At 51.6% G+C, this 27,121-nt stretch overlaps 1 protein-coding gene and 1 pseudogene across 2 annotated transcripts; one reads left to right on the top strand and one right to left on the bottom strand.

Moving 5' to 3' along the window:
• Positions 1–1,434: 1,434 nt before the first annotated feature.
• Positions 1,435–6,731, bottom strand: ANKRD40CL (ANKRD40 C-terminal like). Of its 2 annotated transcripts, XM_078066453.1 has the most exons (4): positions 6,692–6,731; positions 3,244–3,318; positions 2,502–2,662; positions 1,435–1,578 (listed from the first exon to the last, which is right to left on the bottom strand). In XM_078066453.1, the coding sequence occupies exons 1-4, from the start codon at positions 6,729–6,731 to the stop codon at positions 1,435–1,437; spliced, it is 420 nt and encodes a 139-aa protein (XP_077922579.1). The 2 variants fall into 2 exon arrangements, with proteins under 2 accessions (XP_077922579.1, XP_035932128.1); XM_036076235.2 differs by lacking the exon at positions 3,244–3,318.
• Positions 6,732–25,783: 19,052 nt separating this feature from the next.
• LOC118525482 (protein phosphatase 1 regulatory subunit 14B pseudogene) lies at positions 25,784–26,249 on the top strand (annotated as a pseudogene).
• The last annotated feature ends 872 nt before the right edge of the window (positions 26,250–27,121 follow it).

The raw sequence follows: 27,121 nt of genomic DNA, 5'->3' as shown, positions 1-27,121 counted from the left end.
TTAGAATTTCAAGCAGAGGTGCTCCCACCCAAAGAGGTCCATGGCTACTAAGCAAATTGCAGGTTCAAGTCTCATGTACTCATCCCATTTTTTTTTTTTTTTAATTTAAAGATTTTATTTATATATTGGAGAGCGCTCGCCGGCGGTGGTGGGGGGGTGGTGGTGGTGGTGGGTGGGGGCAGGGAGCTGAGGGAGAGGCACTAGCAGACGCAAGCCTTGATCTTGACCCTGAGATGACCTGAGCCGAAACCAAGAGTCGGATGCTCAATCAACTGAGCCACCTAGGCACCCTTCACATTTTTAAGAGTGAAATGATACATCTGTACCCACACTATTTAAAACCTTGCTCTTTGGACAGTTGGGCGAGGTGTTAGTATAGTGTTTGTCCCCCACCCTTCATCAAAGCCGAGATAGAATTTGCAGAGGCGTCATGGTGGCCCATTATGTGTTGGGGGAGACAAGACACTGCTTGGCAGAAGGAGCTCTGATGTTCTATAGCTCAGTTCCATGAATTTGAGTCCGGGAGTAATGGCTGGGAAGAGAAGTGACAGTGTGTGGGGTTAAGTGGGTAAATGAGGTCAACCTACCGAGTGCTTCCAAAGTACTAGTTCTTAACTAGAAGTTTGGGTGAGTTGACCCAGAAGGATTCTAGGTAGTGTGATAGGAGGAGGCTAGCTTTGAGCTAGTTGTTGGTAAGGTGCCGACTTTGTTTTTTTCATCTGATTAGCAGAGGTGAGTGCTGTGGGCTGTGCCTTTGCTGTTTGACAAGTAGTGTTAAAAATGGCCTCAAAGGTAACTCAAGTCATATCAAGGCAGGCCAGTTTATAGGCAAGTTTAAAAGTGTAAATAGGAAATGATGGTGTGACGTGTTTTTTTTTTTGAAGATTTTTATTTTTTTTAAAGATTTTATTTGACAGAGACAGCGAGAGAGGAAACACAAGCAGGGGGAGCAGCAGAGGGAGAGGGAGAAGCAAGCTCCCCACTGAGCAGGGAGCCTGATGTGGGGCTCGATCCCAGGACCCTGAGATCATGACCTGAGCCGAAGGCAGACGCTTAACGACTGAGCCACCTGGGCAACCCCATGAAGATTTTATTTTAGAGCATGAGGGGAGCGGCAGAGGGAGAAGAGAATCTTAAGCAGACTCCACGCTAAGCGGGGAGCCCGATGCAGGGCTCAATCCCAGGACCCTAACATCATGACCTGAGCTGAAACCAAGAGTTGGATGCTTAACCGACTGCACCACCCAGGTGCCCCTGTACAATTTTTAAAAATAGCTCTTTGTCAAAGCACTTTGAAATTTCTCCCTGCCCAGAGAAGTTTGAGATGAGGGAACAATTTTCCAAAGTACACACATGAAGTTAGCAAACCAGTACATGCATTCCGACGTGGTTATTTACAAAACAATGATCCCGGTGTTTCATTTCTGGGGTTTTCTAATAGGTCAGTTTAGCAGCATTGCTGTTGTAGCAGGGCTTCTCTGTCAGGGATGGTGTGTATTCTACCAATTCAGAGCTTCCGTTTTTCATTAGGATGAGTTCTATTTCCTGAAAGTCCCGTAGTCTTAGAATGTCTTTGTCCTTAATATGTAAAGGAAATTACAGGGTGGTTTATAGATAGCATGTGAAATTATTAAGATTAAAAAGTCTTAATGGCCAGCATCTTGGGTTCTTGCCTAAACTCAGGATATTTCTCTATTGGCTTCTCTGTCGTGGTAAACTAAGGTAGCAGTTGAGAAGCTTTTTTCTTTTTTTGGTCTCTGTTGTAGGTCCCTAAGGGGACGACTATAGTCCCAAACTGATACTGCTGAAGAAAGGGTTTTTTTTTTTTTTTAAGTAATAATTATAGCGCTCATTTATTAAGAAATTATCATGTACCAGTAACTGTATATACATTATTTCAAATCCAGAAAAGGGCATTAAAAAAATCTAGAAAATACGATCATCCTGCCAGTCCTTTGCAAAGAATATACTATTAGCCTTGACACCAATGAGAATTGTTAGAGGCATTTTGGAAGCTTTTAAAAAATAATAATAATAATGCCCAAAGAAATGAGATTTTTATTCTGAAATTAGAGAACTGTATTTTGAAATCTGGAAAATCTGTAAAAATGCAAAACAATTTCGTTTCATGAGATTACAAAGGCTGAACTGTTGTAAGCAAATAAAGGTGGGTTAGTCTTTTCATTCCCAGGGACCATGCCGCCTATTGTTAACCCAGGTTTGCAGAGGTGGAAGGGGCCATATGCATTGAACTGAGTCTTCCATTTGGGCATTAGTGTGATTCAGACCATTTTAAAGGGTTTATGAATTTAGGTGTGCAAATCGGTAAAAGCACCAGATTGAAAATTACCTAGCTACCATGCTGTCCTGCAGCCCGAATTTCCCAGTGTCTTAAATTTGTTTTCGCATTAGAAATGCAAAAGCTAAGTGATTAGCTTCACAGAACATTAATTTTGCCCACTTAGAACCCCGTCTGCATTTAGACACTTTGCAAACCCTACCTTTCTGAGCAGTGTGTTTGGTAGCTTTCTGATCGTCTTCACTCGCTCTGGTTCAATCCCCAGTTCACAGCAACTGACTTTTAGTAGATTCTGATAACTCAGCTCTCCTCTGTTCAGTTCAACTTCAATGAAGTCATTTTCTCTGGGACTCTGAATTCTGACTTTCAGCACCAGCTCTAGATCACCTGCAAATTCATTTGTAAAAGAAAATACTGGATTTAAAGACTTTCAATTGACATCATCCATTCTCACAGCACAGGGCATCTCAAGAACTGCATGATAGGTAGACATGCGGTTTTTATTGGTGTATGGGCTTTTCTTGGGGTGCTCTGGGATGTATGCCCCATTATACTCACCAAAAAGCTTGCAGTTAGAAGCCGGACTAGGATTGAAAAAATTAATATTTAAATGTATCACCCTTGAGCAGTACATGGTGTTTGAACTTGTTTATTTGAAAAGCTTCAAGGAACTGTTGAGCTCTGGGGCTCTGTATCCTTGAGAAGCTGTTGTGTAGACGTGCAGGTGATTCTGTGTGATTCCTACTGCACCCCTCCCTGGGACTTTAAGGTGACAGGTAGGCCCTGAGAAACAGCATAATTGTACCATCTTTTGCAGGGGGGACAGTGGTATCAAGTGAGTTCTTCCCACTCACTGTCCTAAGGAGGAGGGGTATGGACTGAAGGTAGAAGAACCTGAGTGGTGTGTTTGGCTTTGCCACACGGCTACGGGGCTGAGTCCTCACCTACACAGGTGTCCTCAGGTTTGGCATCCCCTGGGTCAGCTGGCAACTGCGGATTGGAGCCTTGTTTATATTCACCTGGTAAAGAATTGGAACAAGAAAGTGTAGGGGCACCTGGGTGGCTCAGTCAGTTAAGCATCTGCCTTCGGCTCAGGTCATGATCCCAGGGTCCTGGGATCGAGTCCCGCGTCGGGCTCCCTGCTCAGCTGGGAGTCTGCTTCTCCCTCTCTCTCTGCCTCCGCCCCACGGGTCGTGCGCTCTCTCGCGCGCGCTCTCTCTTTCTTTCTCTCAAATCTTAAAAGAAAAAGAAAGCATTGAGAAATGGCAGGCAGCACTTTGGCGTTTGGCTCTCTGCCAGATCTGCCAGTTAAACAGGGAAAATGATGCCCCCTCTTCACTTCCTGCTCCCTAGTTCCGCCTCCTCCTCAAGGGAAAAGCCAAGTCACGAAAAGGGCAGTAATTATGTTCAAACTCGAAGAGTCATTTTCCTTCATCACGGCCCAAATCATGAAGAGGAGCCGAGAAGCTATTTTTAAGTGGTCTGTAATCTGGGGAAGAAATATTTATAATCTGTGTGCTTAACTCAAGTTTCTACTTAAATATTTTGGGCACTGTGCTTCGTGTCCCCAGTTCTCTAGCAGAGTCCCTTTATAAGGCATTTTCTCCACCAGAGGGAAGTGAGAGGAGAGTGAGCATTAGAGTGCTTTCCGGGGGCCAGGCCTTTCCCAGTCTCACAGGATCCGCCCTGCTTCCTGAGACCCTGCTCTGCACCAGGCTAAGCCCTGGCGACAGGATTCAAGCCGCCACCGCAAAAACCCAGAGTGGTTTCTGTCCTAGAACTGGCAAACTAGAGGAGAGAGATCCTGATCAAGTGGCCTCAAGTAAATGTGAAGTTACAATCGTGGGGCTGGCGAGGGCCAGAGACAACAATAGCATGAAAGCATGGAAAGGGGTCAAAGAAGGGCGCCCTGAAGCCTGGGCATTTGAGCTGACATCTGAAGGATGAGTAGGCTTAACTAGATCCAGAGGGAAAAGAGGCAGATGAGCTTCCCAGGGCTAGAAACAGCAAAAGGAACCTGTGTGTGGATGGAGTGGAGATTTTGAGGAAGGAAAGGCAATCCAACATGGCTGCAGGGCAGCGAGCATGGAGGGCCTTAATTGTAGTTCTTTAAATGAGATACACTCATTTCATAAAAATACATAAAATACAATTTCTAAGACAGGAGAAAAATGTAAAATATTTCCTTTTTATATATTGGTTGTATGTTGAAATGATAATCTTGATATATTGAGTGAAGTAAATATATTAAAATTATTTTCACCTTTTTTTTTTTTAAGATTTTATTTATTTATTTGACAGAGAGAGAGACACAGTGAGAGAGGGAACACAAGCAGGGAGAGTGGGAGAGGGAGAAGCAGGCTTCCCGCTGAGCAGGGAGCCCGATGCGGGGCTCGATCCCAGGACCGTGGGACCATGACCTGAGCCGAAGGCAGACGCTTAACGACTGAGCCACCCAGGCGCCCTTCACCTGTCTTTTTTAAATGTGGCTACAAGGAAATTTTTAAATATGTAGTTTACATTATTATTTTTTTTTTTTACATTGTGTTTTTATTGGAAAGCACTGGCCCAGGTGAAAGGTTTTGGTTTTTATTCTAGAACAACACCAAGCCATTAGACAGTTCTCAGCCCAAGGCTGTCATAATCAGACTTGCATTTTGGGGGAAAACAAACAAACAAACAAACCTCACTCTCCTCAAAAAAAAAAAAAAAAAATCCTATAGGGTGTTGACATTCCCATTTTCAGACAAGAAAATTGAGGCTGAAAGGTGAAGTAACTTGCTTGAACTTGCTCCATGAGTAAATGGCAGGACTGGGATGTGACCAGAGCCAGGTACATCAGTGGAGCCCAGAGCAAAAGGAAGGTGTGCAAAACAGCTTTCCCCAAAGCTGCACCCCTAACCCAGGGCAGAAGGGCGACCCCCCAGGTATCACAGCCTCCCAGCTGCACCCATCTGTACCTGGACTGGGGTGGGGGAGGGCTTCCTGCCTCTTCCCTGCCTGTCACCCTCGGAACATGCCCTGCCTTGCCTGTCTCAACTCCAACTCTTGCTTGAGTCGCTGCCAGGGGCAGAAGGGGACAGGGGAACTCTGGTGGGGAAGGGGCGGTGGGCTGGGAGTGGGGCCGCGCAGACACGGGGTCAAGGCTCCCAGCTCCCAACCCCCCAGCACACGCTCCATCGGCCCGGCTGACTTCACTTACAAAATAGACTTCAAGATAAAATTATTTAAAATGGGGCGCCTGGGTGGCTCAGTGGGTTAAGCATCTGCCTTTGGCTCAGGTCATGAGCCCAGGGTCCTGGGGATCAAGTCCCACATTGTGCTCCCTGCTCAGCAGGGAGTCAGCTTCTCCCTCTCCCCCTGCTCCTCCCCCCTGCTTGTGCCCTCTCTCTCATAAATAAAATATTTTATTATTTTTTAAATATTTATTTATTTGACAGAGACACAGCGAGAGAGGGAACACAAGCAGGGGGAGTGGGAGAGGGAGAAGCAGGCTTCCCGCTGAGCAGGGAGCCCTGATCCCAGACAGACGCTTAATGACTGAGCCACCCAGGTGCCCCATAAATAAAATCTTAAAAAAAAATTATTTAAAATGTGAAGCCAGCGACCACAGAGCATTTAATCCCAAGTGTGACCCTTTCTGAATGAGGGGCTCTGCACAGCTGTTGTGATCACAGGCCCAAGAAGCCAGCCTTGCTTCTGGCTCAGAAAGTACTCTCGCCACACTGCGCAGTCCCTCCCCAGCCCCTCCCAAGGCAGCGGGACCTGCAGTCCCATCTTTGCCCTGTGCTCTGGGCCACGGAGTGAGCCCCTGTCCCCGGGAGCCCCTCAGAGCCTCCGGTACCCAACCTGAAATGATGCCTTCCGCACCCCCCCACCACTCACCGCACGCAGACAGAGCACGGGACCCTCCCGCAGCCTGGCCTGCCGCCTGCCGCGGGTAAGAGCGTTTTCCTCTGCTGAACCCGTCGGATTAAGATCCCCTGAGTGCGGACCGGGTCTCGAGAGGTCAGAAAGCACGCCCTTTGAAGTCAGGCGATTTGGGTTTGAGGTTTTCCTCTACCGCTGTAGCAGTGACTCCTCAGACAAGTTACTTAACCTCTCTGCGCTTCAGTTTTCTGATGTGGGAAATGGGATTAATAATCTCTACCTCGCAAGTCTGTAAGAAGCAAAGCAGTGAGCGCCCGGAACCGCGGGCTGCTCCTGTTGATCACAGCTGCGGATTCTTGCTCCCCTACGGGACACTCGGTGCTCGCTCTGCTCCTGACCGCCAGTGGCCGAGCCGGGGAGGGCCCCTGGCCCCACCGACGGCAGCATCCGCCCCCCAACACCTTCCTCAGGCCCCACCCAGATCCTTGAGAACCACGTGGGAAACAGGTCTTCCAGACTCACCTGCCGGCTTCTCCCTCATGTCCTGTTGGGGTTCGGCCATGGGTCAGCTCTGTTGTCCGTCAGATCGGTACCCCTCTCGCATGGATGCACAAGCTCCCAACTACATAGGAAACACCTCCGAAAGCTCCGTGCACCTGGGTGCCGTGGAACAGCGATGTGGTCGGACTGCCACTGGCCCGGTGAGATGAGGCCCGGGGTGCCTATAGCATAGATGGGCAGAGTAAGACTCCCGGGGGGGCGGCAGGGTGTGCAGCGGATGATGCAAGGGAAGTTCGCCCAAGGCTCCTTCCTCCCTTCTCAGGCTGTGTCCAGCAGGTGACACCGGCTGCTAATAGGGCTTACCCAAGGGAACGCGCCCCCAGGAGGCTCAGCCCCTGGCACCCAGCTAGACCTTTCCTCGGACACGGTTAGCAGCTCCTACATCAGGGAGAGGAAAAGCCAAACACTTAGGTTCTTGGATCGAACAGGCTCTCCGTCCTCCCCAGTTCTCTCTCCCTTTTCTCCTAACCCCTTCCTCAGCAGCTGCGAGTGCCAAGGAGGCAGGAAGACCCCAGCCATACCTGGGAGACTCTGCCTTGGCCATGATCCCAGATCCCTTGATTTCAAACCTAAGAATGCAGGTGGCGGGAGGGGGCTGGAACAGGAGGTTTGGTGAAGAGTGCATAAGGGGTGCTGAGGATAGGAGCCCACAGGTCCGGGGATGGCTCTCACATTTCATTTAACCCTCCAGTGACAGAACACAGGACAGATGGACAGGGCATCAGAAAGTGGAGGGGGCCAAGGAGGTCACAGCTCGCAGGTTCTCAAAGTTAACTGTGCATTGGAATCACCCGGAAAGCCCTAAAAACCGTGGGTGCCTGGGTCCCACATACTTGGTTTGGGGCGCCATCTGGGCCCTGGAATTTTGGAAAGGTCCCCAGCTGATCTGAATGTGTGACCCAAGTTGAGAACCACTGATTTGATCAAACTGCATCAGGGGCAGAGCAGGGAACGGAGCGGAGACCCAAGGAAGGCAAATGCTCACCGATGGGCATCTGGGTTGGCGGCCGCAGGCCTGGGGCCGGCTCTGGGGCCCCCAGTCGCCAGCCTGACGCTGCCTCCCCGGCGTGCGGCGGTGCCCTTCCTGCCAGGAATGGAGGAAGATGGGCCTCCAGCAGAGGAGGAAGCGGTGGGACCCACCTGGCCTCAGCTCCTGAGAAGGAAATGCCCTTTGGCCAGTGGGGCCCCCAGGGTGTGGTCAGCCATAAAAAGAGCCAGCCTGGCACCTCCTCACCTGAGTGCGTGGGGCCTAGAGATGCAGCGGGCTGAGATGAGAAGGCTTGGGCAGAGGGCTCTGGCCGTTTCCACTCACTCACTGCTCTGCCCATTCACTCACTCACTCCCCATTCACGGGTTCATTCATCGTCAACGATACTCAAGTTTTCTTCTCATGTGGAGGTCTCTCTCCCTCTTTTTTTTTCTTTTAATTAATATATTTTTAAAGATTTTACTTTTTTAAGTTATCTCTGCATCCAATGTGGGGCTCAAATCTACAACTTCGAGACTGAGAGTCCCATGCTCTACTGACTGAGCCAGCCAGCGCCCCCCTCTTATTTTTTAACTTTTTTCAAGCAAAGTACTACATGCTCTCATTTATTTTATTTTAAAGATTTTATGTTTATTTGTCAGATAGAGAGAAACAGAGAGCGCACAAGCAGGGGGAGGGGCAGAGGGAGAAGCAGACTCCCTGCCGAGCAGGGAGCCCGATGTGGGGCTCGATCCCAGGACCCCCGAATCATGACCTGAGCCGAAGGCAGACACTTAACGACTGAGCCACCCAGGCGCCCCTACATGCTCCAGTTTAAACTGTCTAACGGTGCTCAAAATCAGGGCCTGTTAGCTAGGAAGAAGGCAACATGCTCGGTGGGGAGGCAGCCACACAGGCCTTGGCGGGGGTCTTTTTCATTCATTAGGCTGGGCACGTAGTGGGCCCTTTTATTTATGTATTAGCTTTTTTGTGTGGAAGGGTAGCTTTTTAGTTTTACACGCTTTCAAACTGACATAAAAGTTGCGAGAAAGAATTTATATGCTTTGCCAATGGTTCACATTTTGCCACATTTGCTTTAATATTCTAAATAGTATAGACATGGGGCGCTTGGGTAGCTCAGTTGTTGGGCGTCTGCCTTCGGCTCAGGTCATGATCCCAGGGTCCTGGGATCGAGCCCCGCATCGGGCTTCCTGCTTGGCGGGAAGCCTGCTTCTCCCTCTCCCACTCCCCCTGCTTGTGTTCCTGCTCTTGCTATCTCTCTCTCTGTCAAATAAATAAATAAAATCTTTAAAAAAATAATAAATAGTATAGACATATATATGTGTATATATAATATACACACATACACACACACACATTTTTCCCCCTCAACCATTTGAGAGTAAGTTGTAGACATCCTGTTCCTTTATCCCTAAAGACTTCAGGCTGTATTTTCTAATATCAAGAATATTCTCTTCCATATCAAGATACAAGCATTTCTGAGTGGGGCGCCTGGGTGGCTCAGTCGGTTAAGCATCTGACTCTTGGTTTCGGCTTAGGTCGTGATCTCAGGGTCGTGAGATCAAGCCCCATGTTGGGCTCCACGCTTAGTGGGGAGTTTGCTTGAGAGTCTCCCTCTCCCTCTGCCCCTACTCCCTGCTCTCCCTCTCTCTCTTTAAAATAAAATAAATAAAATATTAAAAAACAAAACCATGGACATGGTTCTAAGTTAGAATTATGCAGAAATTTATATTCATAGAAGTGTCATCCAACATTTCTGCCCCTTCCATTTTGCTCTCATCTATTTCCTGTAGGAAACTAATCTCCTTAGTTTCTGAGCTATCCTTTCTAGGTTTCTTTTTGCAGAATTAACCAGATGGATGTCTATTTTCTTACTATTTCTATTTCTTTTTCTTTTTTAATTTTTTTTTTTAAGATTTCATTTATTTATTTGACAGAGAGAGAGACAGCGAGAGAGGGAACAAGCAGGGGGAGTGGGAGAGGGAGAAGCAGGCTTCCCGCTGAGCAGGGAGCCCGATGCGGGGCTCGATCCCAGGACCCTGGGATCATGACCTGAGCCGAAGGCAGATGCTTAATGACTGAGCCACCCAGGCGCCCACTCTATTTCTTTTTCTTACAGAAAAGGTAGCACATACATTCTTTTCTACTTTGCTTTTTATTCACTAAACAATCCATCTGGAAATTATTTTATTTATCTGTTTATTTTTAAAGATTTCATTCTCAAGTAATCTCTACACCGAACATGGGGCTCGAACTCATGACCCCAAGATCAGGAGTCACGTGCTTTTCCGACTGAGCTGCCTGGCGCCCCTGGAAATCATTTTATATCAGTTCGTAGAGATCCCCTCTCCCCGGGTGGGCATTCGATAGTCCTAGTCCACGAATTGCCTTCATACAGGGATTCAGCGTATTTCCAATATTTTGTAATTACCACCAATGCCGTAATTAGTAATCTGCCTATGTATGTTTTATTGGTGAAGGTGTATATTCTGGGTAGATCCCTAGAAGTAGGATTGGTGGGTCAAAAAGTAAATGCATACGTAGTTTTGTTAGACACGACCACATTTTCCCCCATGAATACTTAACCCTTTCGCATTCCCACCAGCACCTGGACGAGCACTTGCTTCCCCATGGCCTCCCAAACAGAGGGCTGTCAAGCTTTGCTATTTCTGCCAATCAGACAGGAAGAGATGAATGTTGGAATGTAGGTTTTATGATTGTTGAGGTGAGGCCAAGAGATGAGGAGACAGAGTTGCTGAGAGCTCCCAAGAGGAAGGTGAGTAGCAGGGCGTGCCGCATGGGACCGCACGGAGAAGCAGCAGGGTCAGGAGGCAGAGACAGAGCCTTTATTGCATGGCAAGCCTGGCTAAGCAGGTTAGGGACTGCACATTTCCCTGGGCTCCGGGGTGGAGGGAGGGGCGGCCTAATTGTCTGCTCCCCAGCCTGGGGTTGATTAGGGCAGGTGGAGAGGGGCCCCGAGTGTGGGAGCTTGATACCCTGCCAGGTCTGCATTCTTCGGTTGCCTGGGCTTTATCGTTCACTAGGCTTTTCTCACCGTTGGGGAAGTCTTCACAGGTCTCTCGCTTGCGGTGGAGAGAGCACGGGTGTCGGCTGTCTTTGTTGGGACTTTTTCAAGGACGTTTGTAGAGGGACCGATCTCGGAAGGTAGAGATAGCATCTCTCTCTAAAGCAAAGGGCGGGTTTCTTTACTGCCCAGTATAATAAAGATAATGATTCCTTGGGGACAAAGGTCAGGCAGGCCTGCTGACCGCTCTAAAAGATTCTGGTTCCCTGAGGTTGGGGATCCTCCTTTGCAGGCTGTTTTATTATTATTATTATTTTAATTATTTGTGTATATTACTTTGAAAAAAAAGAAGAAACACTTTTAATGGCAGAGGAAGGTATCAAGGTAGAAGCTCCTCATGGAGCTTCTCCCCCCCCGCCCGCCACACCTGTGTGCCATGGAGAAAAGACAGTGGGGGGCTCCCGGGAACCCCAGAAGACCCAGGGCTATTGTGCCTCCAGTGGACCCGAACAGACCCGAGGCTGCCAGGGAGCGGGAGGCTGAAACCAAGCCCACCAATCCAGGGCCCCGAGGTCGGTGGCTCACTCCAGGACACGCCTGCTCCTGGGGGATAGACTGCGGCCCCCACTAAGTAGTACTTGGCCCTTAGTAGGCCCTCATAAGTATCCGTCAAATCAACGAGGAAAAATCCATGCTGGCTTCTAGGATTGGAGACCCAGCTAAAAATTCATTTTGGCTCTCTAAAAAAGGTGTGGGCACTGGGAAGGGAGGGCTGAGGAGGGGGAGGGAGGAGGAGTCATTGTTACTTGTGAGGGGGGGCCATAGATGATTAACTTCTCTCTGAGCCTCAGTTTCTTCATTTATACAATGGACATTAATCATGATTCCCTCTGTTGTAGGGACAATTCAAGGATAGAATATGCACAAATACCTTCCATATCTGTTGTTGTCTATTGTCACCGCTGGCTGGAGTCCTAGTGGCCCTAAGCCAATTCCTATGAAGGCCTTGGGTACCTGCCAGGGGGCAGGAGGGCACAGGGGCCTTCATTTGTCCAGGGACCGGTTTGTTTCCAAAGACCTTTTACCTGCAGGCCCTACCTCCCCTCAGCTGTTTTGTTTTGTCTTCTTCTTGAGGAGAAGGGGCACGATTGTGGCCATATAGGTTTTTCCTTTGGTCTTGGAATCAGCAAGAAGGCTCAAAAGATGCTGACTTTGTATGGGACAGACATGCGGGCTGTTTAACTACCTTGTGGTGCTTGAACCCCAAGGGTGGGTGGAAGAGCAGAGTCCCCGGAGTGGTTGCAGGACATGGGGATTTGAATTTAGGATGCAGGGAACAAGGACCTGTCCAAGAGCTTAGCTCGTTGGGGTGGCAGGATTGTCGATCACAAAGCCATCACAGGACAACATTTAAGCGGGTCAGAAGAGAACTCTAGGCCCTCTGCAGGCTTCTCCCCATGGTGTGGCACCCGTTGCATTTCTCTTGGGTGGTGGGTGTCTCCCTCACCCCAGGAGGTTCGGATAGGCAGCCGGAAAAGCTGGGGGTGAGCGTCCCCACACCTGCCCAGCCCACCTGCTGCTCTGAATTGTGGGACTCTCCCTGCCCGACTCCTGTCCTCCCCTCGGCCTCTGTGTGTGTGCTCGTTGCTATGGTATTTGTTGGTTTTTTTGACAAAGTAATATAACACTCCTGGTTTAAAAAAAAAAAAGTCAAAACCTCAAAAGCCTGGAAAGTAGAAAATTCAGTCCTCCCGGGCACCTCCCAGGAACCCTGGGTTCGAACAAAGACATTTCCCCTGCCTTATTCCCTCATGCGTGCCCAGGCCATAGGACAGACAGGTGCCTGGGACCCCCCAGTGCCCAATGTTTGCTGAGTGAATGACAGAACTGTGAATGAATGAGCAGTTTGTGATGCATTTTCCAATATTTTTTCTATGTGCATACTTGCATAAATATACTTAGAAAAAATATGGGATCATGATATAAGTGTGGTTCTGAACTTTAAAAAACAATTGAACACAATTCCTTGTGGGTATTTCTCTCTGTTACTTTACACCAGGCTTTCTCAACTTCGGCACTATGGACATTCAGAGTCAGATCAGTCCTTGTTGGAGGCAGTCCCGGGCTCCGCAGGACGAGCAGCATCCCTGGTTTCCGCCCGCCAGACGCAGATTCAACACCTTCTACCATATGATAATAATAAAGGCTTCCAGGTGTTATCAGATGTCCCCTGGGGGGCAAAATTGCCTCCGCTGGAGAACAGCAGATGTAGAGACCTACTTCTTTTCTTGGCTGTGTCTCAGAATATTCCAGAGTGTGGTTGTGCAATTTTTTAGCTCATTCGTCAACAATGCTGAGTTGTTGTCAGTCCCTTGCAAGAGGCCCACCTGAACACTTGTGTGTTTCTGCAGGAAACTTTTCAGAAGTGGGATTGCTGAACTGAAGCCAAGGCACGCCTGCCCTAAACCGTGCCCTTGCCAGACGAGGTACCAGAGCTGGAGAAGGCTTCACTCCGTGCTGGGCAGCAGTGAGAATTCAGCTTTCCAGTCTTCGCCAGTCTGATGCTGTTTGTCATTTCGGTCTCTTGTAGAATCGTATTGATCGTTCCTTCCAGGAAAATGTTAAATAACAGCAGTGATCACGAGGAGCCCCCTTTTGGCTCTGACGTTAGCAGTGTCCTTGGAAAAACTGTTATCCCGCAGATATGTATGTGCATGTTTTACATATAAACTAATTTCTCAAGCGCTCTGCAATGGGGTCTTAATGTTCTCTTCAAACATAAGGTTGTTTACGAGAGAGCATTAACGTTTCTAAGCAGTTGGAGGATTTTGTTTCTACTCTATTTATTCTTCATGTATTCAGTTGTGGTGATAAACAACGGGGCTTGTCTGTACTATTTCTTTTGGAGTCGATTGAGATTTCCTTTGCAGCCCAAGTCAATCTTTGTAAATGTTTATAAATATTACGTTACCTCTGGAACCTAAGCGATGCCAGAGCAGTGACCACCGTCCCCCTCCCCCACCCCGCTCCTGCACTGCCCAGGGTTTTGAATGATACCTGGAACATGATCGATGCTCAATATAAATTTGTTGAATAAAGGACTGGATGAGGGGGGCAGCTCAGTCAGAAGAGTGGGCGACTCTTGATCTCGGAGTTGTGAGTTCGAGCCCCATGTTGGGTATAGAGATGACTAAAAAATAAATAAAGTTAAAAAAAAAGGAGTGGATGGGTGGTCCTTGTAAAGTTATTCATTGTTTGCAACACGTTTGCAACATATAACTTCTGAGAAGCATGTTCTTTTCTTTGTTTTTCAAATATCTGATATGTTAAGTGTTGAGAGGCGTTTCCATTTGTCGATTTTCCCATACATTCTCTACAGTTCTTCTTTGTATATGTTTTTTGGTAACAGCTTTATTAAAATATAATTCACATACTGTAAAATTTACCCACTTAAAAGTGTACGATTCAGGTTTTGTTTTTTGTTTTTTGTTTTGCATATTCCCAAGGTTGTGCAACCATCACCATAGTCTTACTTCAGAACATTTTCATCCTACAAAAAGAGACCCGGGACCCATTAGCAGTCGCTTCTCGCTCTCGCAGCCCCTGGCGACCACTAATCTACTTTTTATCTCTATGGTTGCCCCTATTTTGGACATTTCTTTTAAGTGAAATCATGTGCCACGTGGCCTTTTGTGTCTGGCTTCTTTCCCTTAGCGTAATATTTTCAGAGTTCATCCATATTATAGAAGGTAAGTGCACCTCATTCCTTTTTATTGCTGAATAATTTTGCATTGGGCGGAGATGACACATTTTATTCATCAGTTGGTGGACGTTTGGGTTCTTTCCACTTTTTGGCTATTATGGAAGGCAGCCAAGCTCACGACTATACCACCAGGGCCTGTTAGGTCTCAGCTATTATGGATAGTGCTGCTGCGATATTCCTGTGCAAGCTTTTGTGTGGACATGGTTATTTTATTTTAATTTTCAAGAAAGGTTTTATTTATTCATTTATTTAGAGAGTGCGTGCGTGCATGCGCAAACAGGGCTGGGGGAGGGGAAGAGGGTCAGAGAGAGAGAGAGAGAATCCAAGGAGGCTTAACTGATGAAGCCACTGAGGCGACCCCCCCTACAAAAATCTTTTTTTAATTAAAAAAAAAACCAAAACAAAACATGGGCATCTGGGGTGGCTCAGTCCTTTGAGCACCGACTCTTGATTTCGGCTCGGGTCATGATCTCAGGGTCGTGAGATAGAGCCCCGTGCTGGGCGTGGAGCCCACTTGGGATTCTCTCTCTCCCTGTCCCTCTCTTCCATCTGTGCATTCATGTGTGGGCGCTCTGTCTCAGAAAAAAATATACATATTCTTTAAATCTCTCTTGAGTGTATACACAGCAGTGGAATTGCCCAGTCATAAGATCACTATATGTTTAACATTTTGAGGAACTGCCAGCTTGTTCTCCATGCGGCCACTCCATCTTACGGTGCTCCTGACAACGTAAAAGGCTTCCGATTTATCCACATCCTCGATCATACCTGTTCATACCTGTCTTTTTAATCTGAGCCATCCTAGTGGGTGTGAAGTGGTCGTCTTCTTTGTGATTTTGCTTTTCCCTAATGACTAATGACCTTGAACATTGTTTCCCGTTCTTCGCCATTGTATATCTTCTTTGGAGAAATGGCTATTCAAATCCTTTGCCCATTTTTAAATTGGGTTGTCCTTTCATGGTTGAGTCGTAAGAGATTTTTGTACGCATCATGAATACAAGTCCCTTATCAGGTATATGATTTGCAAATATTTTCTCCCATCCTGTGGGTTGCCTTTCACTATCTTGGTGGACATACGTTTTTATGTTATGTTATTTGGTGCACAGTGCGTCCTCTGGGGTCTTGTCCCCCTCAGCATTATCCCTTGTAATTCTTTCTGAGTTGAATTCAACTTTGATCTTCCGGTCATGATCTCGGTTTTCTTTTGGTTCGCACCTGCGTGTGTATCTAAGCATATGGTCAGCGCTCAGTGAAGGTGGCTTTCCTTCCTCCTGTCTGTCGTCAGAGAACGCCCCTCCCCAGACCGGGCCCCCCGGAGTAGCCACTATGTCCAGACCCCACACAGCAACCAACATGTGGCCTGTCTCAGTGCCTCCTCCCAGCCTCCCCCTACTCCTGCACGGGGCCCGGGCGCGGTCGGAGCCACCGAACTGCTGTTCTCGTCACGTCCACCAGGGGCCGCCCCGCTCCCGCCTGAGTTCCTTCCAAGAACTTGCGCTTTACCTCGTCCCTCCCAGGCCTCCCATCTCCCAGCAACACCTCCGGCTTTAAAGCCCCAGAGCAGTTTTCAAGGTTCCCCGAGGAGCCCACTTTCACAGCTGCCACGATGAAAACCGTCCTGTGGGAGATCAGCCCGACGCATCCTGGCTCTTTCATTCAAGACCCGTGTGCCAACAGTTTTCTCACCTGTAGAATGGGAATGCTCTCCCACCTCGCTCAGAAGTAACATGGACAGCGCTTAGCATGGGTGCCGGGCACACAGTAAGGGCTTAATGAAAGCAAGGCTTTATATCAAGGCTTCAAAGCTCATCGAATGTCTCCACAGCTCTCCTTGAATAGGCCACGGGAAGATCTATCCACCCTTTGTTCTCTTGGGCAGTGACTGTGGTGGGGTTCCTCGGGTGTGGGGGGGAACTTTGCAGTCAGATGTGTGGACATTTTTATTTTCCATAACTGACTTTTTTTAAAAAAAAAGATTTTATTTATTTATCTGAGAGAAAGAGAGAGAACACGCACGAGCAGGGAGAGGGGCAGAGGAAGAGAGAGAATCTCCAGCAGACGCCCCACTCAGGGTGGAGCCCCGCGCCAGGCTCCATCCCAGGACCCTGAGATCACGACCTGAGCCAAGAGTGGGTGGTTTAACCGACTGCGTCCCCCCAGGCGCCCCCCGTGGAAACATTTTCTTAAAGAATTCTGGATTTCCTCAAGTTTCCCTTTCTCCCCAGGGTTCCAACTCGTGCTGTCAGTAGGAGAGGTCACTCCGCCCACCTCTGTCACTATGGGCTTCGGCCCCGTTGGCCCGTATTAGCTGCTCTCTGTCCGTGCATGTTCACCCCTGTTGGTGCCCACACCTGCCAGCCTTCACCAGGGCCTGTGCTCCATCCCACCTCCTTTGTCATTGTATCCTGCAGACTCCCGGTCTCTTCTGGCCCCAGAACCTTCTCTCAGCCACTTCTGTGGGAAACAGGGGAGGGGGCTGCCTCAGGCCCTCTCTGCCCAGGCAAGCCACGCTACCACGTCTGCTTTACTTGTAGATACATGTTGGCCATTCGGAGAGGGTGGCACCTCCACGCCCTCACCCAGGCAGCGGGCCCCTCTCCTGCCTGACTTCTGCCTGCCCCCCACTCCGGCCTAGAGAGTGGGATGGAGTGGGGGTGGGGAGAAAACGCTCTTGCAGGGTTACTACTGTCCTGAGGCAAGGACCTCGACTTCGAAGCTCAAGGTTCAAGACCTAGCTGCTTTCGCTTCTCTCCGTCTGCTGGAACAGCCCTGCCCTGGAGACATCCTTGCTGCCGTTGGCAGCAGGGCAGGGTGGGATGATGTACCAGGAAAGAGGTCTGACTGATATTTCCAAATATCAGCCTGCCACACCTCTGCCCCTGTGTTCTGGTACTCTGAGTACTATGCACACTGACTCACGGCCTGGAGCCCTCCAGGGGAGTCTTGTGCTCCTGGCAATGGGTAGGGTGGAGTCGAGGGTGATGGTGGAGGTTTTCGGAGGGTTGGTGCTCAGCCCCTTTTGGAAGGGTGGACGAGTCAGAGCTCCTGCTTGCAACAACAGAAAACAGCTTGAGTTAATGACGGCCTGAAAGGAATTTTCTGGAAGGATGATGGGTGGCCCATAGAATCACAGGGTAGGCTGGAGAGCCTGGCTCATCATTTGGGCAGGAACGCAGAAGGCTGGGAGGCAGAAGCACAGGAAGGACTAATGAGAATGACAGCCACCCCCTGCCCCTTGGTGCCCTGACAACAGAGGAGTGACATCTCAATGGTCCCAGCTTCTCCATGACCCTCAGTCGGTGACAAAGTCCTGGGTGGGATGAGCCCAGGTTGAGTGCCCACGCTCTCTCTGCAGTGATCTGGGAGAGGGAGTCTGGCCCCACTGGGCTTCTGTAGGGGAACCCCTCCTCCCGCCCTTCTAGGGATTCATGCCCCTCCCATGGGTATTTGGATGCTAAGCAACCAAAAACAACAAATGTCATACATCTCTCTTACTTCCCCAAATGTGCATTTGCCAAGAGGCAGTTTCAAACCTGCCTCATCTAGGCAGTCTGATACCTGGAGTGCTGCTTGTTTATGCCACTCAGAGAGCTTGCCAACTATAGTTAAATCATGTAAACAGACTATGTGCTTCTAGATAATTCTTACACCAGGCTTCTTTCTAGGGCTAGCAGAATAACTAACGTTTATTGAACAAAGGCCCGAGCACCGAGCTCAGTGCTTTATGTCAATGATCTCATTGGGTCTTGCCCTTAAAGTTGCTGCCATGTTTTCAAGGAGGAAACTGAGGCTGAATGGTTCAGTAGCTTTTCCAAATTCACACCGGTTTAAATGGGAAGAGCAGAGACTTGAATCCAGGCAGCCTGTCTTTGGAGTTGGCTAGGAAGGGGCCCTGCTCTCTGTGGTCCAGTGGAGACAGACATCAAACCAGTAAACACAGGGTTATGTGTGTTATTACAACGAGCACCGGAAAGGGAAAGAGCAGGGTGGAAGGAGGAAGAGTAACAGGGTAGACAATCTATAAAGAGGGGTGAATGAGGGTCCCAAGAAAGTCTCTGTGAAGTGCTTTTAAGCAGTGACCCCTGATGGGATTTAGCCAGGCAAAGACCAAGGGGAAAGATGCAACAGTAAGTGCCAAGGTCCTGAGGCAGGGGAGAACTGAACGTGTTTGCAGAACGGAAAAAGGCCAGTGCAGCTGGAAGGGAGAGAGTGGAGAACCTCTGGGCGGGACCTCAGAGCTGTTCAGGCAGGGTCTCTGGGCTGTCTTCAGCTCAGAACTCCTGCTGCATCTCATGGACTCACCCCCACCTTCAGTCCCTCTGCAAATCCTCTAAGCTCAAAGCTTCCAGCATAGCTGAAATCCAGCCTCTTCTCCCCGCCTCCACGGTGGCCACCCTGGTCTCAGCGTGACATCCCCGGCCCCCTGGTTTCCCTGCTCTGCATCACCTTGAATCTGCCTCCCAGCAGCACTAAAGCAATCGGGTCAGATCCATAAGTCAGATCACAGCGCCTCGGCTTCTCAATTCACCCAGAGGAATAGTCTGCGTTTTCCAAGAGTCCCTTACAAAGCCCTCTGTGGTCTGGCCCCCGTGACCTCCCTGCAGCTCTCCCCCTCCTCACTGGGCTGCAGCCACGCCAGCCCTTTGCTCTCTCAGACACCCAGGGCGAGCTCCTGCCTTGGGACCTTTGCACTGGCTTTTCCCTCGGCCCAGAATGTTCTACTCCACACACCCACGGGCCTCTCATATCCCGCAGGCTTGCCCAGGTATGCCCTCCCAGCTCAGCAGGGGGCACGAGCAGAAGGAAATGCGGGGCTCTCTGCTCCTGTCTTGTCTGCTGGCTGAGCCCGAGCCCGAGGGGGTGGGCACTGGGAGCACAGATGGCCCACGGTGAGGAGGCAAGGAGGGACGACAGGTGCGGGTGTGGGCTCTCGTGCACTTGACCCGAACTCCGAATCCCACTCCCCCCTCTGGTGCGTAGGGACTTCAAGGATCTCCCTTCAGTCACTGTTTTGTTCTCACCTAACAACTGTCTATTGGGCATTTGCAGCTGGGGACATAGCAACACACAAAGTTCCTGCGTTTAGGGAGCTTATTGCTTTAGAGGTTACGACACACAGTAAATGGAGAAACAAAGTCCGGGAGGCGCTGTGAAGAACCGGGAAGCAGGGTTGGGCGCTGTTGTGGACAGAGCATCCAGAGAAGCCCTTGCTAATGAGATGTTTGCGCTGGGACTTAATGAAGTGAGAGGGTGAGCTGCAGGGATGTGTGCGGCAGAGGGTTCCAAGCCGGGGCAATAGCAGGTGCAAAGGCGCGGGGGCAGCATGTGCGTGATGTGTTTGGCGTGCTTGTGGAGCAGCCAGAAGCCCCGGCAGCTGAGCAGAGCCTATGAAACAGAGAGGGAGGAAGGAAGATTATGGAGACACCTAGGGCCGGCCCTGGGGGCTTTGTGGGTCTGGCCAGCACACGCCTTCCAGGTGTGAAGGGGGCAGGCAGAGGGCGGCCAGCAGGGGTGAGGCCATTGAAATAACCCTTCCCGAAGGCCACTCCATCAGGGCAGCGGGGAGCCCTGTGGGAGGTTGTTGCGGTTGTCAAGGGGAGTTGGTGGTGGTGATGGGCGCCATGGGGGGTGGTCGGCGTCAGGATATACCTGGAAGACAGACCCAACGGGATCGCACTGGCGGAAAGGGAGGCAAGAGTAAAGAAGGACCGACATTGTGCTAAACAGGTGGGTAAATGGGGTCGCTGTTGCTTGGATGGGAGCCGGGAGAGGGGCTCAGTCTTGGATATGAAAATTCCCTGAGAGCAAAGGGTCTTTGGAAATGCGGAGTGACAGAGAGGGGGAGGTGTGGAGGCTGGGGGAGCCCCACCTTCCATAGGGGAAGCAAGAGGCCATCAGAGTGTCACTCGCCACCACACCCATCCATCCATCCATCCATCCAACCATCCAACCATCCATCCATCCATCCACTCACTCACTCACTCACTCATCAGCAAAAATTTATTGAGCACCAAGGAGAAACCAGACACTTTCCTGGCTGCTGGGGAAACAGCAGAAAAGAGAGACAATGTTATCATTCTGGTTTGGTATCTTGCTTTCCAGTGGGGAGACAGGTGATGAATAAGCACACATATGTTTAAGATAAGATCATTTCAGAGAAGGGAACCCCTGGAGAGTGGCAGGGAGTGACCAGGGGAGTCACAATTAGACAAAATGGTCATCCAGGCCGCGCTGAGGACCAAACCCAGATTCTCCAGGAGGACCCTGGCCCAGTTCGGTTTCTTTTTGTCCCTCAAAGGGTCATGAGCAGGGGCAGAGGAAGGAGTGGACTTGCGGTGACCCTCAGGGGTCTTTGGGAAGGGCTTTGCCCTCGAGGAAGCCTCTCTTGGGGCAGCTTCCCTCTGTGAACATGTCCTGGGTATCAGGCTATGCGAACCAGGAATCCCTGACAGACAGAACAGGTGGAAATGAGAGGCAAGGGGACAGAACCCGTGAGAGGTACATGGCTGCATCCCTGCAGAGCAAAACAGCTCAGACCCTGGTAAAATTCTTCTCTGAGTGTGCAAAGGGGGCCGCTCCCCTTGTACTGGTTTGAGAGTTTCTGCTATGCAAAGAATTTTCTTTGTGCTTCCTGGAGGTTTATCCTGCAAAGAATGGGGGAGTGGAGCAACGGGTCTTTGAAGATTCATAAACCAAAGTTCCCACCTCAGTTCTGCCATTGCATAGATGGGTGGTCCCAGGTGGCATGTCTGTGTCCTTTGGGGACAGCACGGAGTTCATACAGGGGAGTGGTTCAGGCACACCAGATTTCGAAGAAGCCAACTCGGAGCATTGTGTGGCGGCTCCAGGGGTAGTTGGGGTCCTTGCCACAGGCAGAAGGCTAATACAAGTGGCAAGCAGTCTCCAGAGAAGAGGGGGCAGACTGGGGAGATGTAAGTTCAAATGCACGTGGAGAGCGTGGCTATGGGGCTGAGGGAATGGGAAGGTCACAGGCAATCCTGAGGCTTCTGGTTTGGGCCCTTCAGTGAATGAATTCTGAACTGCAGAAGGGGAAACAGATTTGGAGGGGGAAGGATCAAGGTCTGTTGGAGGATGTGGAGCGTGCGGTGTCGGGCCCCTGGCTAGAAATATGGATCTGCAGTGTGGGAAAGCATGCTTAGTCAGAAGCCACAGGGCCTGGAGGGTGTCCCTGGTGGGGACTGGCCGGGCGATGACTCTGCCTCGTTCCCCGGCCTTCCAGGGGCACGTTGAGAACACACTTGCCAACCTCCCTGACGGCTGGGGGGCCACGTGGCTGAGTTCTGACCAATGGAACAAGAGTGAAATCATAATGGCACTTCCAGGCCTGGCCCCTGGCCCCTCAGAGCACCAGCACCCCCCCCCCCCCCCCGCAGGGCTTGGCAGACGTTTCCTTCAAAGGGCTGGATAAGTAACTACTTGAGGCTCTGTGAGCCATACCATCTCCCCCACACCGGACCAGCTCTGCCCCCGTAGCATGAAAGCAGCCATAAGTCATACGTAAACGGATGGGTCTGATTCTACTCCAGGATCAGGCTCACCCCCGCTCTGCTCTTGTCCCTTTGTTCCTGGATCCTGCGGTTCAGGTCTCCCTTAGAAGCCGTGTGCTGAGAAAGGCACAGGCTCAATTTGTCTGAGTCACTGAAGGACTGTAAGGAGCAGAGGGCCCTAATCCCTCCCCCCGCCCCCATTCTGCCTTTTATGTGAGTAAAAAAAAACTAGAGTGTGTTTAGCAAATGAAATTTGGGGGTTTCTCTCTGTAGAAGTTAGCGTTACTTTAACTAAGACAGCACTTGGTACCAGGAGCCGGGTGTTGCCATAATGAAAATCTCAAATGTATGGTATTGGTTTGGAGTCGGGGTCTGGAAGGGAGCAGACCCGGCCCAGGCAGTGGCCTGAGGTAAGCAGGACCGCTGCCTCCGAGGCTGTCGTTCCCAGGGAAGAGGCTGTGACCCATTGTCACAGCGAGGCTTGGTTGTGACAGGCAACATTTAGCAAGGCTGAGAAGGCTAAGATGAACCCAGGCCGGAACTGGCTGATTTGCAAGCACAACTAAAATGAAATAGAACGATTCCAAAAATGTGGGGCCTTGGTTGGGAAAGTTGACCGCTTCTAGATGCCAAACAGAAGGAAATCATATTGAACAAGGCTTTGAGCGGCGAAAGCCCATTAAGCCTCGGCCTTGTGCGAGGTCAGGGTGAGGGAGTGTCCTCCCTCCCGGGCCCGAGTCTCAGGATCACTATTAGTACGTTGAGAGAGAAGAGCCCGAGGCCAGGGAGCAAAAAAAAAAAAAAAAAGAATCAGTCTGGAGAACTGTGTCTCGAAATGAATTTTGCATGTGGTCCCTGGCACCTGACGCCGACAGGAAGCGACAGGATGAGGAGCCTTTTCAGGTTCTGAGGGAACTGTATTGTCACATACGCCAGAAACCTGAACCAAAGACAAACCTTTAACCCTTTGGGCCTTAAAACTACCTTGGGGCCTCACAGCTTTTACCACCTGGGGCTGGAGCCGCTCCCAAGGAGGGCACATCCCCAACACGCCCACTTCAAATGGGCCCTTGGAGCAAAAAGGCAAGAAGCTGGAAGGTGGAGCCAGGGGTCCCAGAGAGCAGACCTCCCGCTTGGGGCTTTCCCCCGTGCCCCCAGCGCCTGCGCACATCCTCCTCCGTTCATCCCCTTCCCCTTGGGATGTTGTATCGTGGCTACTCTGTCCGAACCCTACGGTCCAATACTGTGTGTGTTGGGGGCGTTGGGGGGAGGGCAGGATGGCGATAACTTGTCCTTTTTTAGTTTCCAGATCCCAAGGACCCACATAGGACCCAGAGGGAGAACCACGCCCTTCCTGGAGGTCCCGGCCTGTGGCGCACGTCCCAGCAGACAGTGAGGGCAGGGGACTCGGCTGCCTCTCTGGGGAGCGATGAGTGTGCTCTGTGAAGGAGAAGGAGAGGGGGTGGCTCGTCAGTGACCAGATGGGGAGCCTGGGGTGGGGACTAGGTAGCCGCTCACCCAACCTAAGCCCTCTGCTGTCAGCCGTACCACACGACTGCATCCCCTAGCTTCCCTGTAGTTAGTGTGGCCATCGGCCATGGGCTGAATGTTTGTGTCCCCTCCTCCAGATTCATGTGTTGAGGTCTGAACCCCTGATGTGATGGGCTCAGGAGCTGGGGCGTTTGGGAGGTGAGTGGGTCGTGAGGGTGGAGCCCTCATGAATGGGGTTAGTGCCCTTAGAGAGACTCCAGGGGGCTCTTGATCTTGGCCTTGCCAGTTTCCAGATCTGTGAGAATAAATGTCTGTTGTTTATAAGCCATCCAGCCTTTGGTATTTTGTGGTAGCAGCCCAAACAGACTAAGACAGGCAGAGTTCTGGCCGATGGAAGGTAGTGGGAGTGACATATGTCTCATAAAGGCCCATAAAACCTTCCTTGTCCTTCTCCGTGTGCTCTCCGAGCTGCTGCATGCGGATGCCCAAGGCCACTTGGAAGCCCCGTGGTAGAGATGGAGGGGGCTGCTCCTTGATGGCTTTGCGGGACCGAGTGCCAGTAGGATTTTATGGGGAAAAAGGCACCTCTATTGTCAGACCTTGGGGTTTTGTGTCAGGGCGGCTGGAATCCCCTCCACTGAAATCAGGCTGAAGCGATGGAAGCCGCGGAGCTGGTCTGGGGAGAGGGGTGGCGGGAGGCGGGCAGGGAACGAGGCAGGACCCTGGGGAGCCCCGGTGCTCCAAGGGGGGGCAAAGGGAGGCGGCGGCAAAGGAGGCTGAGAAGGAGGGCAGCGTGGGGGGCAGGGAAGGGACACTCTTAAGACTCTATTTCGCAAATGAGCCCTGGGTCTGGCACGGTGAACAGGATGTACCTGTGCGAGTCCCTCTCCTCAAAGGGTGTGGGAGACAGGCCACCACAGCTCAGAGCACGATGCGGGGCTGGAGCGGGGAGCCCGGGAAAGATGCTCAGCGCCACGTGGGCAGTGTGCTGAGGGCCTTGGGTGCAGGGATTTATGCAGGGGTCTCGACTTCTGGACCCTCTGCGAACCAGAGAAAGGCTAAGGACCGTCCCCTCAGAGCAATGCATGCAGCAGGCACACACTATTGTCCCGCCAGCCTCGGTGCTCTCGTAGACGTCCTGAGGCTGGCCCAGGAGCCAGGGAAGGAGACTCTGCCCCCCTCGATCAGCCACCTCCCCCAGCCCTGCAGTATCTCAGCTTTGCAAGGAGGGAACGGGACACGCGGGGAGGAACTAGCTCGGAGTCACACAGCTGGAAATGGCAGAGCCCCGGTTTGAAGGCAAGTGCCTGTGATCCTCCTCCTGCTCTCTTTACAGGACAGGATGGGGCCTCTTCAGCTGTCTGAGGCATTGCCACCATGAAGACACCAGGAGAGGGGGCCCCAGGGAGGATGCGGGGAGGAGGGGACATCTGGGCTCAGCAGGTGCAGCAGACTCGAGGGCCTCCGGTGCTGGAACAAACACAGGAGAGAAAGCGAGGCTTGGAGACGGGCAGGGCTGAGCTCTGGCCCTCCTGAATCCGAAGCCCACGCCATGGGGCAGCTCTAAGGGGACAGCAGGTGGTCCGTGCGAGCGGCTGGGGCAGAGCCCGCACTGGGCCTGGGAGTGTGAGAAGATGCTGGCCTGGGGTGCCCACTGCTGGCTTTGTCCTCTCCTCTAACAAGGAGTGGGGGGTGGGGTCCCCAGACTCTCTGACGGGCAATTCTGTTACTTGGCCTTTGTTCCTGTTGGCCTCACGAGAAAAACAACTGGGGACAGGAATGTCATCAGAGGTTCCAAAAAATCACTGCAGGTAATAGGAGACTTCTCCCCCAAATCTGAGGCCTGCCCTTTGCCCTGTGTATTTGTTCCCAGGGCGGCGTCAACAAACAGAAATGTATCGTCTCACGCTCTGGAGGCCAGACTCCTAGGTCAAGGTGCTGGCAAGGCCGAGCTCCCTCTGCATCCTGCCGGGGAGCACCTTTCCTTCCCGCTTCCTCGCTTCTGGACTTGCCGGCCCTCCTCGCGCTCCTGAGCTCGTGGCAGCAAAACTCAGTCTCTGGGGGGCGGGGCGCGGCCAGGCTAGGCCGGGGGGGGGGGGGGGGGGGGGGGCGGGGAGCTCTGCGTGGTGCAGCTGCCCCGGCGCCCCCGCCACCACCCTCCCCGCGGAGCCGAGCCGGGAGCTAACCCGAGCCAGCGAGCCGGAGCCAGCAGGAGGGCGTCCGGGAGGCGGCGGCACAGGGAGGGGCGGGACGCGCGCACGTGGCCCCGGCAGCCGCCATGGGGGACAGCGGCCCTGCGAGGGGCGCGGCGTCGGTGGCCCCGGTCCCCGGGGCCGGGCAGTGGTGGCCCAGGGCCCCGCCTCTACTTTCAGAGCCCCCTGGGGTTGCAGGCGAGGGCCCAGTGAGGCGCCAAGGGAAGGTCACGGTCAAGTACGACCGCAAGGAGTTGCGGAAGCGCTTCAGCCTGGAGGAGTGGATCCTGGAGCAGCTCACTCGCCTCTACGACTGCCAGGAAGAGGAGATCCCGGAGTTGGAGATTGATGTGGACGAACTCCTGGACATGGGGAGTGATGATACCCGGGCTGCCAGGGTCAAGGGGCTGCTGGTTGACTGTTACAAAGCCGCTGAGGCTTTCATCTCTGGCCTGCTGGACAAGACCCGGGCCATGCAGAAGCTGAGCACACCCCAGAAGAAGTAAGGGTCCTTTATCCAGGTGAACAGTGGCTCCCACAGGACAATCACTGCCCCCCCGACCTCGTAGCAACAGCAATACGGGGCGGGGGGAGGGGGCCCTGCGGCCAGGTCTGGTGCTGTGAGCAGGACTCCCTGTACCCCTGGCCCAGGGGCCTCTTTCCTGCCCCCTCAGTTTTCCATTGTTTGGTTTTTTTTATTGTTATTAAACTGATGGGGCTTCTTGTGTTTTTATATTGACTCTGTGGCGCGGCCCTTTAATAAAGCTAGGATACGCCTTTGGGGCAAAAAAAAAAAACAAAAAAAACAACCTCGGTCTCTGCTTTCATGTGTCTGTCTCTCTTCTCTTCTTACAGGGACACCAGTCATCCTGCATGAAGGGCCACCCTACTCCAGTATGACCTCATCTTACCTATTACACCTGTAACAACCCTATTTCCAAATGAGGTCACATTCCGAGGACTGGAAGTCAAGATGTCATCTTATCTTTTTGGGGACACAGTTCAGCCTATACACTCCATGAGCTAATTTGGCCTTCCCTAACAAGCCCGCATCCTGAACACCCTCTGGACGTTGGCATCTCCCTTCCCCGTGGAGTCCCGCCCCCCTCCCCCCTGCAACTGCAGATACCGCTGAGCAGGGAGGTGGGCAACCACAGACCGTCCCCTAGGAGGGAGGGCCGGGGGAGGGGCCCCAGCTAGGCTTGGAGAGGTGGGGAGCTGTCCTTTGGGATGACTATTGAGGGGTGAATGGGGGTCTCCTGGAAGTCAAAGCAGTGGAGATCCAGGGAATCCTGGTGCCTTCAAGGATGCAAATCACTCCGAAGGCTGGAAGAGCCAAAATGAGGGACGGGGCCAGCAATGTGGGGCGTGGGGTGGGGAGGAGGAGACAGGCGGGGCCAGATGAGGACTCCTGGACCCTGGAG

The sequence above is a fragment of the Halichoerus grypus genome, chromosome 2 (assembly GCF_964656455.1).
Source record: "Halichoerus grypus chromosome 2, mHalGry1.hap1.1, whole genome shotgun sequence".
NCBI classification, from domain to species: domain Eukaryota; kingdom Metazoa; phylum Chordata; class Mammalia; order Carnivora; family Phocidae; genus Halichoerus; species Halichoerus grypus.
This window is presented reverse-complemented; position numbering and strand designations above follow the sequence as displayed.

Bases quoted from the DNA above. Each gene is read 5' to 3' on its own strand.
- ANKRD40CL (XM_078066453.1), bottom strand. From the start codon at position 6,731: ATGGCCGAACCCCAACAGGACATGAGGGAGAAGCCGGCAG. The intron at 3,319-6,691 runs GTGAGTCTGGAA...ATTCTTTACCAG, and splicing joins CATGAGGGAGAAGCCGGCAG to GTGAATATAAACAAGGCTCC. The intron at 2,663-3,243 runs GTGAGGACTCAG...TGGTGCTGAAAG, and splicing joins ACCTGAGGACACCTGTGTAG to TCAGAATTCAGAGTCCCAGA.